The sequence below is a fragment of the Tamandua tetradactyla genome, chromosome 20 (genome assembly GCF_023851605.1).
Source record: "Tamandua tetradactyla isolate mTamTet1 chromosome 20, mTamTet1.pri, whole genome shotgun sequence".
In the NCBI taxonomy this organism is placed as follows: domain Eukaryota; kingdom Metazoa; phylum Chordata; class Mammalia; order Pilosa; family Myrmecophagidae; genus Tamandua; species Tamandua tetradactyla.
The window spans coordinates 30,123,833-30,137,086 of record NC_135346.1 but is presented as its reverse complement, the minus strand read 5'-3'; the positions used below and the strand labels follow the sequence as shown (position 1 = coordinate 30,137,086).

At 54.5% G+C, this 13,254-nt stretch overlaps 1 protein-coding gene across 1 annotated transcript; it reads left to right on the top strand.

Annotated features, from left to right (window-relative positions):
- Positions 1 to 6,723: 6,723 nt before the first annotated feature.
- IL17B (interleukin 17B) lies at positions 6,724 to 11,428 on the top strand. The gene is made up of 3 exons (XM_077138073.1): positions 6,724 to 6,744; positions 9,077 to 9,366; positions 11,095 to 11,428. The coding sequence occupies exons 1-3, from the start codon at positions 6,724 to 6,726 to the stop codon at positions 11,324 to 11,326; spliced, it is 543 nt and encodes a 180-aa protein (XP_076994188.1). The 3' UTR covers positions 11,327 to 11,428.
- The last annotated feature ends 1,826 nt before the right edge of the window (positions 11,429 to 13,254 follow it).

Sequence of the window (13,254 nt, the reverse complement as noted above, 5' to 3'; positions counted from 1 at the left end):
AGCAAGTGTCCCTGAGCCACAGGCTTGTCTTAAAATATTGGCCTTGCTATGCCCACTACCATCTATTAGAATATAAGATCAGGAATTTTTTAAAAAGTTGTTCCCTGCTATGGGCTCAGGGCCTAGGACAGTGCCTTGCAGAGTAGCTGCTCAGTGTAGGCTTCTAACGTGAAGCAGACGAATGCTCCTCACCATGTCTCCAGGCTTTGCATGGCCCGGACTCTCCTACCTGGAAGGTCCTGCTCGCAGAGCATCCTGGCCAAGCAGGAGCACTCAACCATCACCTGCGGCAGATCTTGAGGTCGTTTCCCGGCAGGTTCAGACCTCTGAGAAATACTTCTGCAGGGAAACTGGCATTGGGATTCTCTCTAGCAAAAAATCAGCATTTGATTTTCTGAGGCTGTTTTCCGGAGGAAGGGGAGATGAGGGCAGAGGGCCTGGCCATGGCTTTCCAGGCTCCTTGCTAAAGGGTGATGTCTAAAGGGCCAGAGGCCACACAGGAGGAGTTCACGGTGTCTTCAGAACTGCTGCCTGCGCCCTGGGTGGTGGGCATGTGAAGCTCTCAGGACTTCTCTGTTCCCTCAGCGATACTCCCGGGCCACAGTGGCCCCAGGCTCCCGAGCCAGGTGCTGAGTGGCAGGTCTGTGAAGGGGAAGGGCTTGCTGGCCTCAGGAAGTTCCCACCTGACAGCTCTTTAAAGTGATTAGAACAAACACACGTGTAGGAAACACCTCCCCCACCAAAAGCCACCACAGTAAACGCGGCACCGTCTGAGCCGATAACAGAAGCCAGTATCTCAGGCACACTCGGATAAGTACCATCAGCTTTTGGCTTAATGGTCAGGAGAGCAGCACTTTGAATCCAAGCTGCAGAGGAAGTCCCCTGTCTCCCACCCCCTGCAGCTCCCAGAGCTCTTCTCCCAGAAACAGCCAGGAGACACCAAAGCTTTTCTTCTCACACCCAACACAGACCAAGCTCCTTCCTCCATGTGGTGGGGGTGGGGGTGGGGGGTGGGAGTAGGGGACTGGGGGTCTGGAAAGAACATTTCTCAAGCTGTACCCTCTTCCTACCTCTGTTGGAGGATGGGGCCTCCCCACCGCCCTTGAAATAGATGCAGACCCACCCAGCAAGAGGAGGGGCTGACAGCTTTGGAGGGAAAAGTCAGAATTCTGGATCTTGTAAATCCAGACGTCCTGTAAACTCTGACGAGAGTATAAACATCCCCTGGGACTGAGGGGAGGATATGCAGGGTTGGAGGGTGGGGGTGGGGAGTGGAGGTGGGGGGCCCGGAGCCTCCAACTTTCCTGGGGACAGGCTGTTTATTCCACATTCCCCACAGGCTCCTTTGGGCTCCTTCCAGCCCAAAAGATCTGGGCAAGTCAAGGCAGCAGGACAGCTCCATGCAGGGGCCTGAGGCCTTGGCAGTAAGATCGAACTTTCCAGGCTGAAAGGGGACTATTAAAGCTCAGCAAGAATTAGCTTCTTTTTGAATCTCCTCCGTGGCACATCCAGCAAGTCTTATGGCCTCTGCTGATGGGGAACTCACTCTTTACCCCAGCAGTTGATTCTATTACTGGGACTCTCTGGCAGTTCGAAAGTTCTAGAATTGAGCCGACTAGCATTGTTCTGTGTCACCGGATTGTGCAGCACTAAAGAGCTAAAGAACGCTAAAGAACGCTGGGTACAATAAAATAATAGCAGGAACATTCATTGCGCTCCCACGCTGTGCCAGGCATTTACATTCATTATCTCATTAAATCCTCCCCTCTTGGGAGGACGTACAGGCTCACGGAGGTTAGGCCACTTGCCCAAGGTGGTCCAGCTGCTGCAAGGCCGGCTGGGATTCAGGTCACTCTGATTCATAGCCAGTGCCTCTAAGTGTTAGCCTACGTCGGCTCTTCAGGAATTGGAAAGCAAAAATAGTACGTATATCCACAAAAACAGTATACAATGGACACATGCACACGTGAAACCAAACCAAGCTACAATAAAAACAACCCCAACCCAAGCTTGCCAAATATTAACACCAATGATGTACTAAGTAAATCATGATTTTTATGATTAATCTGTTTTAACAACTCTGTGAGGAAACCGAGGCTCATTGAGTTTAAGGAATGAGGTATAGACACACAAGGAGGCAGAGCAAGGGTCCAACAACCATTTTCTGAAGCCTGCAGTCTCCCACTGAACCAAATTGCATCACAGGAGGGGTTTTTAGCATCATTAAAGAGCATGATTCTTGTTTTTAACAACTAGAGCTTTCAAGATTGGAATGGGCCACCTCACAAGGGAATGGACTTCGGATACTGGAGGGATCCAGCAAAGATGCTTTCGTGGGGGTTCCTACTAAGTGGGGTCTGAACAAGCTCTCCCCACCTGCGGTTCCCTGTGGGAGGTGAGCGCCAACGGAGACCAGGCACAGCTTTCATGGAGCCAGTCTGCAAGCCAGAAACACAGAACTCGGTGTTTTCAAATCAGGGTGCTGGGCAGAGAGGAGGCCTGGCCCACCCAATCACGGGCGCACAGTGCTGCCCCTTGGAACCCTGCCCCAACTCGCGTTTGCTCGCCTGGCCCCCGTGGGGGCGGAGGCATTGGCGCCTGGCAAGGGGTCATGTCGATGTGGCAGCCCCTCTGCACGTCCCAGGGGCCGCCCGCTCACCCGGGCCTTGCCCTTTTTTGAGAGCGGGGAGCTTGCTGCCTGGGTCTGTTCCCACCAACGATGTTCCCGTCCGGGGAGCTTAAAATAGCGCCTCTTGGCTGCGGCTCCGGAGTGAAGAGTGAGGCAGGCATTTGTGCAAATATGGGCCTGAGAGAAGGACTCCTACCCAGCAGGGTGGGGAGGCGGGGCACAGGCGTCGCCGAGGGGGGCCAGGCCCTGCGGTGGGGGATGTGCCCTCTTGGCCACAGCTCCCTCCGTCTTGCAGCAAAGGCACTTCCTAGCCTCCTGCAGCCTCCCCTGAACTTACCAGGCCGATGTGGGCCAGTCTCTAAACCAAACCCCTCAGACTCGCCTTGCCCAGATGAGGCTCTGGCTAAGCCCATTAAGAAGAGAGTCCCCTGCATTCTTTTGCTGGTTCTAGCCTTGTCCCCACCTCACAAGGCCCTTCCTACCTAGGAACACCCAGAAGCATCCTTGAAACCCCAACTCAAAACTTGTTTTAAAGATTGCAGTTAATTGGGCCGTTAGTATTTTCTAGGCCCTATGTTAAGTGTTTTAATGTGCATTATCTCATTTGATCCTCACCACAATTCATTGAGAGCCAAGTTATTCTCTCCATTCTGCAGAAGAAATTAAGATTCAGAGAAGTCAAGGAAATTTCCCAAGGACACACAGCAATGAATGACAGGGGCAGGATTGAAACTGAGGTCTGTCAGCCTATAGAGCCTGAACCACTTACCCACTGGGCTGTATTCCTGCTTCCAGGCAATCATCACTCTAGGATCTCATTTTTTCTGTCCTGGCTTTATCCCTCCATATTGTAGCTGGCTTGAGTCGATGCACCAAATATTTAACGGCTGCTTACCATGTGCCAGGAATGCTGCCGGGTGTCCAGCCCACAGCCTGGGAGCTCTCCTTAGCTTTGTGTGTCAGGGGCCAGGCACAGACAGCCACTGCAACATGCCCAAGGTGACAGCCCCGTCCAGGCCTCAGATCCCCCCTGAGGACTCTAAGCAGACATGCAGGTCTGGGTTGTTCGAGGCAGTGAGGGCAAGGCCAAGGCACACACAGACCCTCCTCAGGGATCATTTACCACTCCCTGCCCCCCACGGCTGCAGTGGTCCTCTGTAACCCCCTGAAGGGAACAGTACATGTGGGAATCAGAAAGACTTGGAGTCAAAATGCTTGGTGACTTTAAGCAAGTGAATACGCTCTTGAACCTCAGTTTTCCCAACCATAAATTCGAGATAACATTAGAAGCTCATGGCAGAGCTGATGGGATGCTTTGATGAAATGACGTCCGCGAAGGATTGAGTTGGCGTACGGCACCCAGTAAGTTCCTACCAAGCAGCAGCTATTGCTATTACTAATCACCACTTTCCGACAATTTTGGTGTCCAGACACCTAAGGCCTAGCACAGAGTAGGTGCTCAAAGTGAAGTGAAGCACTCAGTAGACAGAAGCCACCCTCCCCACCCCCCTCCCACACCGCTCCTGGCCCCCCATGCTGTTCCATTGTGCGTCGCTTTGTGCCCTCCTTTTCAGCCCCAGGGTGCATTCCTGGGAAACTGGATGGCTGGCCGAGAAGTCAGGTCCAGGCTTGCTGCCGTCTGTAGACAGGTCTGGCTTTCTGGTGGCGCCACCTGGCGGTGAGCACAGCACCGTTCCTGGCAGCCCTGAGCACGACCACCCGCCCGTCCGTCACCCTCTAGCTCATCTGCACAGCCACCCACCCACATGTACCAACGGCCTCCTGTGCAAAGAGACCCAAGGCTCCCAACCTCACTGGTGGACCGGGAGCCACTGAAGGTGAAGTTCCTGTGCCTCTCTCTCAGGCCTGGTGCTGATCCCTGGGTCGGACCTTCCTGGGGTCACACTCAGTGATGTCCTGAGGTGTGGATGACCCCTCGGCAGTTTCCAGAAGCCCAGACTGAGATGGCCCAGGAAAGGGAAACCCGGCGGTGTCTCCAGGCCTATGCCTGCCTCCCCAAAGCACCTGCCTGGCAAGCCCTCAGCTCCCTGTTTCCAGGGTGTGTGTGTGTGGGGGGGGTGGGGGGCGGGGGGCGGGGTCCGGGACCTCCAGAAGCACTGACCCACCTTCTGGGTCCCCTCCAAGCAGGGGGGCCCAGCCTGGGCCAGAGCTGACGGTATAAAGCTTGGGAGGAAAACAGTGGATTAAGGACTAGGAGACAGAGTCCTACTGCCTGCTCTGGCTCCCTGGCCCTCATTTCCTCGTGGTAAAATGGGGAAGGGGGAGAGCGGGGCTAGATATTGTGTGAATTCGCAGACTGAATTCTTGTTAAAAGTCAGATTTTTGGGTCTGCTAAGTCAGAATCTCCTGGGCCAGGGCCCTGCTGGGAGCAGAGGGGTTAGTGGAAGCCGGCACGAGGTGATACGTGGTGTCCCGTCCTGGACCCCTTGCGCTGGCTGTTTCATTTGTTCAAAGGACAGTGGCAGTGAAGGTGGGGGCCCTTGTTGCCCGGAGAGATATTTTGAGAGTCCCCCTCCCTCTGCAGTGTTCAACGGTAGAATAGAGCCCGTCTAGGATTTGACCAAATATGGTGGTATCTCCCGATGAGCGTGCGCCCCAGCCAGCTTCTCAGTTATGTTGTGGAAACCTGCCCTGGACAGATTAATCTTGTGACATTCAGGCGCGCCTCTCACCCTGCGCTCTTCCTCCCTAGTTGATTTCTGTAAATGGCCAAGAGAGGCCCCCAGCGAGGCGGCGCAGTCCTGGCTCTTTGCTCAGGCGTCCCTCCTCTTCCTCACTCCCTTCCATCCTCTGTCCTCCCTGTCCATTCCCTCTGAGGTGAGAGGCCTCGTGAGGAGGGGCCGGTCAGTTCAGCATGTGAATCCAGGACCCATGGACCTGGAGGTCACTGGAGATCACCTAACGCCTCTAAAGTCCTACTGGGATTGGGGAGGGGAGCTGGGAACCATTCCGGTTCTAACACTAATGAGAACAGCTGTTTATTGAGCATTTGCTATGTGCTAGGCACCGTGCTAGCTGTTGAGCATGTGCTGGTTATATCCTTTACTCCGTATAACAGCCCCAAGAGGTGGATGCTCTGATTATTCCCATTCTAGAGATGTGGGAACTGAGGCTCAGAAGACTTCAGGGAGAAATGGGCCAAGTCGCTGTCTGCTCCTGGGCACGAGCCCATTTTATAGAGAAGGAAACTGAGGCTGAGGGAATGGTCACAAGCAGCCATACAGGAGTAGACCCGAGGAGTAGAGCCCTTCCATACTCCAGGAAGTTCAGAAAAATTGGCCATAAAGTTCTCATGGATCAGTAGCTTGGCCCGTGGGAGACACCCAGATTCAGAAACATGTTTGCCACAGGCTGGAACTGGGCAGAAAATATCCCAAGAAAAACAGCATGGGGTGGTGGAGAGAGCCCCAGGCAGGAGTCAGGTACAAATCCCAGCTGTGTCATTTCTAGCTCGCTGTGTATTCCTGGACGTATCCCTTCCTTGGTTGGGCCTCAGTTTCCCTGCCTGTGAATAAAGGGGGTGAAACTCTGGTCTCTAAGGGCCTTTGAACCCATCTGAGTCTAGCTGAGGCTGGAGGGCCTGAGGCTGTTTCCCTGGAGATGGGGCTTGCGTCCTGCCGCTGGCCGGCTTGCCCAGAGAACATTTGCAATCCTGACCAACCGACAGCCCTCCTCTGCCCTCACCTCTTGGCCATCCAAAAGCAAACGAAGCTGATTGTCTCAGTCGGCCCTGCGGGTGCTGGCCGGCCAGCCGGCCGCAGGCCACAGGCAGAGGTGCCACCCGCCAGAGCCCCTGCCACACACACAGGGCATTGTCCCTCGGTCAACAGCCCCCGGGCACCTCGGCCCGGCTCCTGGCCTACCCCACACCCTTCGCTGCCTGCCGCTGCATCAGGCCTGGCCAGCTGGGGGCTGAAGGCTCCCAGCTGATGACGAGCCCACCCACCCACTCCCCCGGCAGCCCCCCGTCGAGCTATAATTGCTTCACTCCATCCTGTCGCTGCCATTCTCTCGCCCGCGGCATCTGGGGTTCCCGGCGGGCGGCAGCTGCGCCCTCGGCCTGGCTGGGCGGAATGGACTGGCCGCACAACCTGGTACGTGGCGCCCCCCACCCTGCACCCACCCCTCGGTGGGGCCTGCATGTTTCGTGATTTCTTACGTATTGATTAACGGCTGCCTCTGTTTGGCTTGGAATCTACAGAGGCGAGTTCTCCCTCTGTCTCTCCCCTAGGACTAGAAAGAAACAGACGGGTCTCAGAGCCTGCAGCCATGGCCAGAGCTCGGGCTCCTGTCCCGGACCCAGCCCGTCCACATGAAAGCCCTGCCAGCCGGGCCGGAGGCTTCCGGGGCTCTTCTGGCCGGCTCAGGCTTTGGGGTTTTTCCAAAGAGCCCTGGGTCCTGAGATCTGAGTGTGACCTTGGGCAAGTCCTACTGTTTCTCATCTGCAAAGTGGCGGAGGGGGGCTCTGACTTCTCTATTCTGGGATTTTCTGAGTGGACAGGCAGAGCTTAAGAATGGTATGTGAGGAGCTCCGATGAGAAAGCCTATTGTTAGAGAGACATTTTTTTTTTTTCCGCACCAGAATCTAGGACCACAAAGGAAGAATTCAGTGACTTGAATCTCTGTCCCTGATTTTGTGCCAGAATTGGCTCACCCAGAAGGGTGATGCTGAAACTTGTTTCCTAGGGCCAAGGCTGGCTGGAGAACCTGGACAAACCAGACGTGGGCGGGCTGGGATGCTGACGGGGGGTGCTACACGGCAGGTCCGGAGCTGGACTTAGTGAGGAGATAAGCTGGCAGAGGGGTCACTGAGTCCTGGCCAGCTCTGATCCCACCCTAGTCCAGTGCTGGCCCTTCTCCTCCTGGCTTCCAGAAGAGTCTGGGTTCTTCCAAGCCTCCCGAGTCCTCTCCCATATGAACTAGAGGCTTTCCTGACATCTGGGGCTGGAAAGGAGAAAAAGGATGGCAGTGGGTGAGAGTGGGCACCGGTGGGTGAGGGGTGGGCCAGGGGTGGAGCAGACAGAGGGCTGGGGTGTGGAGGAACAGATGGTCCCGAAATGGGATCCAAGAGGGAATCCTTGGCCCAGGGGCCTGCCTATCTCCCCAACTTCATCTCATGCCACCATCCCCCACTTACTATATTTCAGCCACACTTGTTTTCTTCCAAAGCTCTTAACCAACTTAAAGCTCTTCCCCCTGCCTGTAAGGCTCTCCAATTCTCTCTGGCCACATCTGCCTCCTTCTTACCCTCCTCATCTCACCTGACGTGTCTCTTCCTCAGAAAGGCTTTCCCAGGCCACTTTCTGCCACCAGGCCAAGCAGATGGTCCTAGGAGCCCCTAACTGCCCCCCTGCATGGTCCGTACTGCCCTCGGCACTAGTGAGAGTTAGGGGTTTGCTTTCTTGTTCAGTGCCTTGCCTGTTTTCCACCCCAAACCGTCAGCTCCAGGACAGGGTTGGTGACCATCATCCAACCACTCAGCAAATGTTTACTGCATTCCTATGTGCCTGGCATGGGGGAAATTGTCTTTGGAAACTGACACAGTGCCTTCCCTCGGGGAGTCTATGGCCAAGATGGGGCAGACATATAGAATAATCACACAAACAGACTGTGAGACTGCAGTCATGTAAGAGAGGCGTGCATATTATGAGAGCCCAAGAATGTCCACAAAAGGTGTGCCTAAGGAAATGACATCAGGGCTGAGACATGAGGGATGGGGAGGCATTCAGGTGGGGACAGGAGGCCGAACTCTGCAGGCAGAGGCCTGTGCAAAGGCCCTGTGGCAGGAAAGATTGAGAGCAGGCCAGAGGCTGAAGCCCACAGCGTGAGAGGAAGGAGGGAGACAGGCGAGGAGGGAGAGCTCAGCAGGGCTCAGACTGCACGGCCTGAGAGGCAGGGTGGGGATGCTGTTTCCCTAAGAGCAGTGGGAAGCCATTGAAGGGTGTTAAGCAGGAGGATGACATTATCAGGTTTGCATTTTTTTTTTTGTTTTTACTTCTGAACAGTTGGCCGTGGTATGGAGAATTGATTGTAAGGAGCCAGAGGGGGGTTGGGGAGACCAGCTAGGAGGCTGCTGTGTGTCCAGGGATGTGGTGCAGATAGAGAAGTGGACAGGTGGGAAGATTTGGAGGGACAGGGATATTTGGAAGGGCAATAGATAGACTCAGGGATGATTTGGATGTGAGGGGTGGAGAGGGAGCTGTCACTGCCATATCCCCAGGTCAGTCACACAGCCTGGTGCATGGCGAGTGTTCATACAACGTGGTGTGGGCCCTTGGGAGCAGGCCAGGTCTAAGGGTATGGCTGGGGAGGGCGGCCTGCACAGAGGTCTCTCCTCTTTCCTTTTGCTCCCTGGGCCCTGAATCTTGGCCCAGAGGGAAACGGGCCTTTCTCTCTTTGACCTATAGTGTTCTCCCTCCTCCCCAGCTATTCCTGCTCACCATTTCCATCTTCCTGGGGCTGGGCCAGCCCAGGAACCCCAAAGGCAAAAGGAAGGGGCAAGGACGGCCTGGGACCCTGGCCCCTGGGCCTCACCAGGTGCCACTGGACCTGGTGTCACGGGCAAAGCCATACGCCCGCATGGAGGAGTATGAGAGGAACCTTGGAGAGATGGTGGCCCAGCTGAGGAACAGTTCTGAACCAGCCAGGAGGAAGTGTGAGGTCAACCTGCAGCTGTGGCTGTCCAACAAGAGGAGCCTGTCACCCTGGGGCTACAGGTAGGCCGGGCTGGGTGGCAGTGGGCAAGCTATTTGAGGGTGGGCACCTTGCCCACAGTCCCAGTCATTGCAACGGTTAAGGTCTCAGATTCAAAGGTTCAAGGGTCTGAGTTTGAATCCTGGCTCTGCCTCTTCCCAGCTGTGTGGCCTTGGGTAAGTCACTTAACCTCTCTGAGCCTCCATTTCTTCCCCTTTAAATGGAGGTGTTGGTAGCGCACACTTCATAGGCTCATTGTTAAATGAGATGTTCCTGCCATTATTGTTCTCCAAGTCGCAGTTGAAGGGTCTGCAAAACCTTCCCTGAACATTGCTTGCTCTAGCTCCCAGGGTGCCTTGTAGACATCTCCCTCTTAGAGCACGTTCATGTGCCATGTTCATATCTGTCTCTCACACTGGCCTGGGACCTTCTTAATGCTTGCCACAGAATCACCTCAGGAGCTTTAAAATCCAAGTTCCCATCCAATCAAAGTGTCCAGCGGTGAGGTGGGGTATTTTACACACCTCCATGCGATTCAGAAGCACAGCCAGTTTTGGGAATCAAGACCTCTGTCCCTAGATGACAGGAGAGGTGTTCTACCCTGCTAGTAGCTCTTCCCTGAGCACAATGCCTGGCACCTGGAAGGGGCCACGTGTCTATGAATGAATAATGTAGGAATGGGCAGACGCTGGAGTGTCCGCACTCACAGACCCAGGCCAGAGAGTATTTTAGGTGCACTGGTTGCATCCTGAGGCCCCAGAGAACAGTGTTCAGTCGGACTCTGCAGTGATGGGCAGTCCAAGCAGCAGCCATGTTATCTGCACAAGGCCATGGAGCACTTGAAACGTGGCTGGTGTGATGAGGAACTCATTTTCACTTCATTTCAGTTCATGAACAGGCACATGTGGCTAGTGGCTCTAGAATGTGGCCTCTGGAAAGGCCCAGAAAGATCCTCTGGAGCCGGGCTTCTCACAATTTACTGTGCCCGGCGAATCACTTGGGGAGCCTCTAAAGATGTAGATGCAGGAGTTCTGGGGTGGGGTCGCAATTCTGCTTTTCTAACCAGCTCCAGACTGGGCTAACGTTGTAGGTCCACAGGTCCAACTCAAGCCCCCACCTCCCATCCCTACCTTTAGCAGATGGGGAAACTGAGGCACAGAGAAGGAAAGACCACAAAGCAATTCCTTATACTTCATGAGAGAACACCTGGAGAGAACAGGCCTGTTTTGCCCTTCAGTGAATACCTGATGCCCGGATAGAATGGCTCACATGGTGTCTGTCCAGTTATCAGCTGAATATCAAGTCAGAATACAATCCAGGTCTCCTGACTCCTCTTCTGATGGGAATTAGGCATCAGTGTGATCACATGTTATTTCCTGAGGGTAAAGTTTTTCCCAAAAATATGAATAAGAGGATGCACAGGGCGAGGCCTTAGGCTTCTTTGTCATCATCACAGCACAACCTAGTATTGGGACGGGCATCCGTGGGAAAAGACGCTGGGTGCTTATTGGTTATCCCACAGTTTGATGACCTCGGACCAAGATACCTGTGGGGCATGTTACTTGCCCTCCACCATCTCCGCTTTTCTCACCTGGAACACGGGGTAGATTATGCCCTTTCTCCGGCACCGCACAGTTTTGCTGTGGGAATCAAAACCTCAGTCAATAGAGAGAATGGGCGTGGGGAGCGGGTGCCGGATTTGCTCTTTTGTCACCATCTTCTGTCCTGTGTTCCCTGCCGCCTCCTTGCAGCATCAACCATGACCCTAGCCGCGTCCCTGCGGACCTGCCGGAGGCACGGTGCCTGTGCCTGGGCTGCGTGAACCCCTTCACCATGCAGGAGGACCGCAGCCTGGTGAGCGTGCCTGTCTTCAGCCAGGTGCCCGTGCGCCGCCGCCTCTGCCCGCCGCCACCTCGCACCGGACCCTGCCGCCAGCGAGCCGTCATGGAGACCATCGCCGTGGGCTGCACCTGCATCTTCTGAACTCGCCCGGGGCAGCCTGGGGCCCATCCAGGCCCACCCAGGGCCAAGGCCAGGGCCAAGGCCAGGGCTGGGCATCTGGAGCACCCCCTCTCCGCCCCGGGCCAAACAAGCCCAGTGAAAAGTAAATGCTGTCTTAAGTAAAGCAAGACCTTGGGTTTGCTCCTTGTGGCTCCAAAGTTAAAACCAGGGTGGAGGTAGGAGGCCCCAGGGAAGTAGATTTCAGATGAGTCTCTCCAGGATATTGGGGAGGAGATTCCTGCTCTGGTGGGAGTAGATGATTTAGAAGGTCCGTTTCAACTTTGAGGCTCTCTGCAGATCATCAGACTTAGACCCAGAGAAGGGTCTCTGGGTTGCCAAAGAGCAGGGATTTTTTTTTTTTTTTTTTTAACATGGGCAGGCACCGGGAATCGAACCCGGGTCCTCGGGCTTGGCAGGCAAGCATTCTTACCTGCTGAGACACCGTGGCCCGCCCAGAGCAGGGATTTTTAACGTGGACCAGCCAGGCCCCCAGATTTTCATGAAAATATGTATCTTTCTATGCCAAGGATCCCTGGCTTTGAACAGATTCTCAAGAGTTGAGAAGCATCAATGTGAACCTTCTTTCCTCCACTTTATCCGCAGGAACCCGGGTAGATGGTTTGCTGATGACAGTGGTTCTCAAACCTTAGTGACCATCAAAATCACCTGGAGGGCTAATTGAAACACTTTGCTGTGCCCCTCCCCCTGAGTTTCCGATTCAGTGGATTTGTGGTAGGGAGTGAGAATTTGCATTTTCAGTAAGTTCCCAGGAGATGCCAGTGCTTCCAGTTCAGGGCCGTGCTTTGAGCTTCTATCAAGACCATTTGCTTATCCAAAAAGGTAATATGGATCGACTTGTTCCAAAGCCCATGCTGGCTCCTGACCCCTGAATGCTACCCACCCGCCCTCCTGCCCATTAGCTCCTTGCAATTCAATCTTCCTTGGCCCTCCAAGCCACTGCAGCAAATCCTAAACCAGCTGTTCTGGGGTCTAAAAATACCCTCTTCCCCCTAGACAGCTGAGGGGCTCAGCCTATTTTCTGAGGGTAAGAATAGCTAACACTTTATTAATTCTGATCAGAGGACCAATAGCCCAGTGCAGGAATCCTCCATGTGGCTGCTCTCAGTTCAGTGCTGAGAGCAGCTTTAGCTCTGACTGTTTTAAGGGTCTAATTCACGAAGGGCCAACAGTTAGGTATGTGCCTGTCTGGGTGGTAAGTAACTTACCTTTTTTGGTATTGTTCTAGATGGATACTGGTTAAAATTACCCCAGGAAGCTTCGGCCTGTTTCCAGACGCATGGAAAATAGGCTTCATGTGCCAGCCCGTGCCGATCCCTTTAGCAGCCGCTTCTTTCTGAGGCCCGCGCAGCCCGCCCGCCATGCCTCGAGACTCCAGCCGCACAGGAGGCACCATGTAGGGGCTTTTTCTGTGGGGTGGGGTTGTGGGAAGAATTGAGCTATAGGAGTTTTGCTGCTAATCCTGGGTGATCCCAGATGCCCCGGGTTCAGGGATTAGAAGAGAAACTCATCCTGGTGGGAAGGGATCGTCCCATCCCTACCAAAGCATGGGACCTACAGTAGCTGCTCGGTAAATGCCAGCTAGTTTTATAGGGACGATGCCTTTTCCTCTTTGTGGGCTTCGGTTTCCTCATGTGTTGGTCAAGCAGAAGGGATTCAGGGATCTCCAGGGTCTTTTCCAGTTTTGCCATTGTGCAAGTTTGAAGTTGGCCTTGTGAGCCTGGGCTGGTTTAAAGACAGCAGCAGGGAGCTCAGGAACCTCCTGCATCCTAAGTCTGTGTTTCACGTCTTCCACTACCTAGTGAGAAACTCCTTAGTCCGTGAGAGTAGGGGCCCCACCTGTCTCATTCTGCACTGAGGCCCCAGCACCCCCACAGTGCCCAGTACAAAGT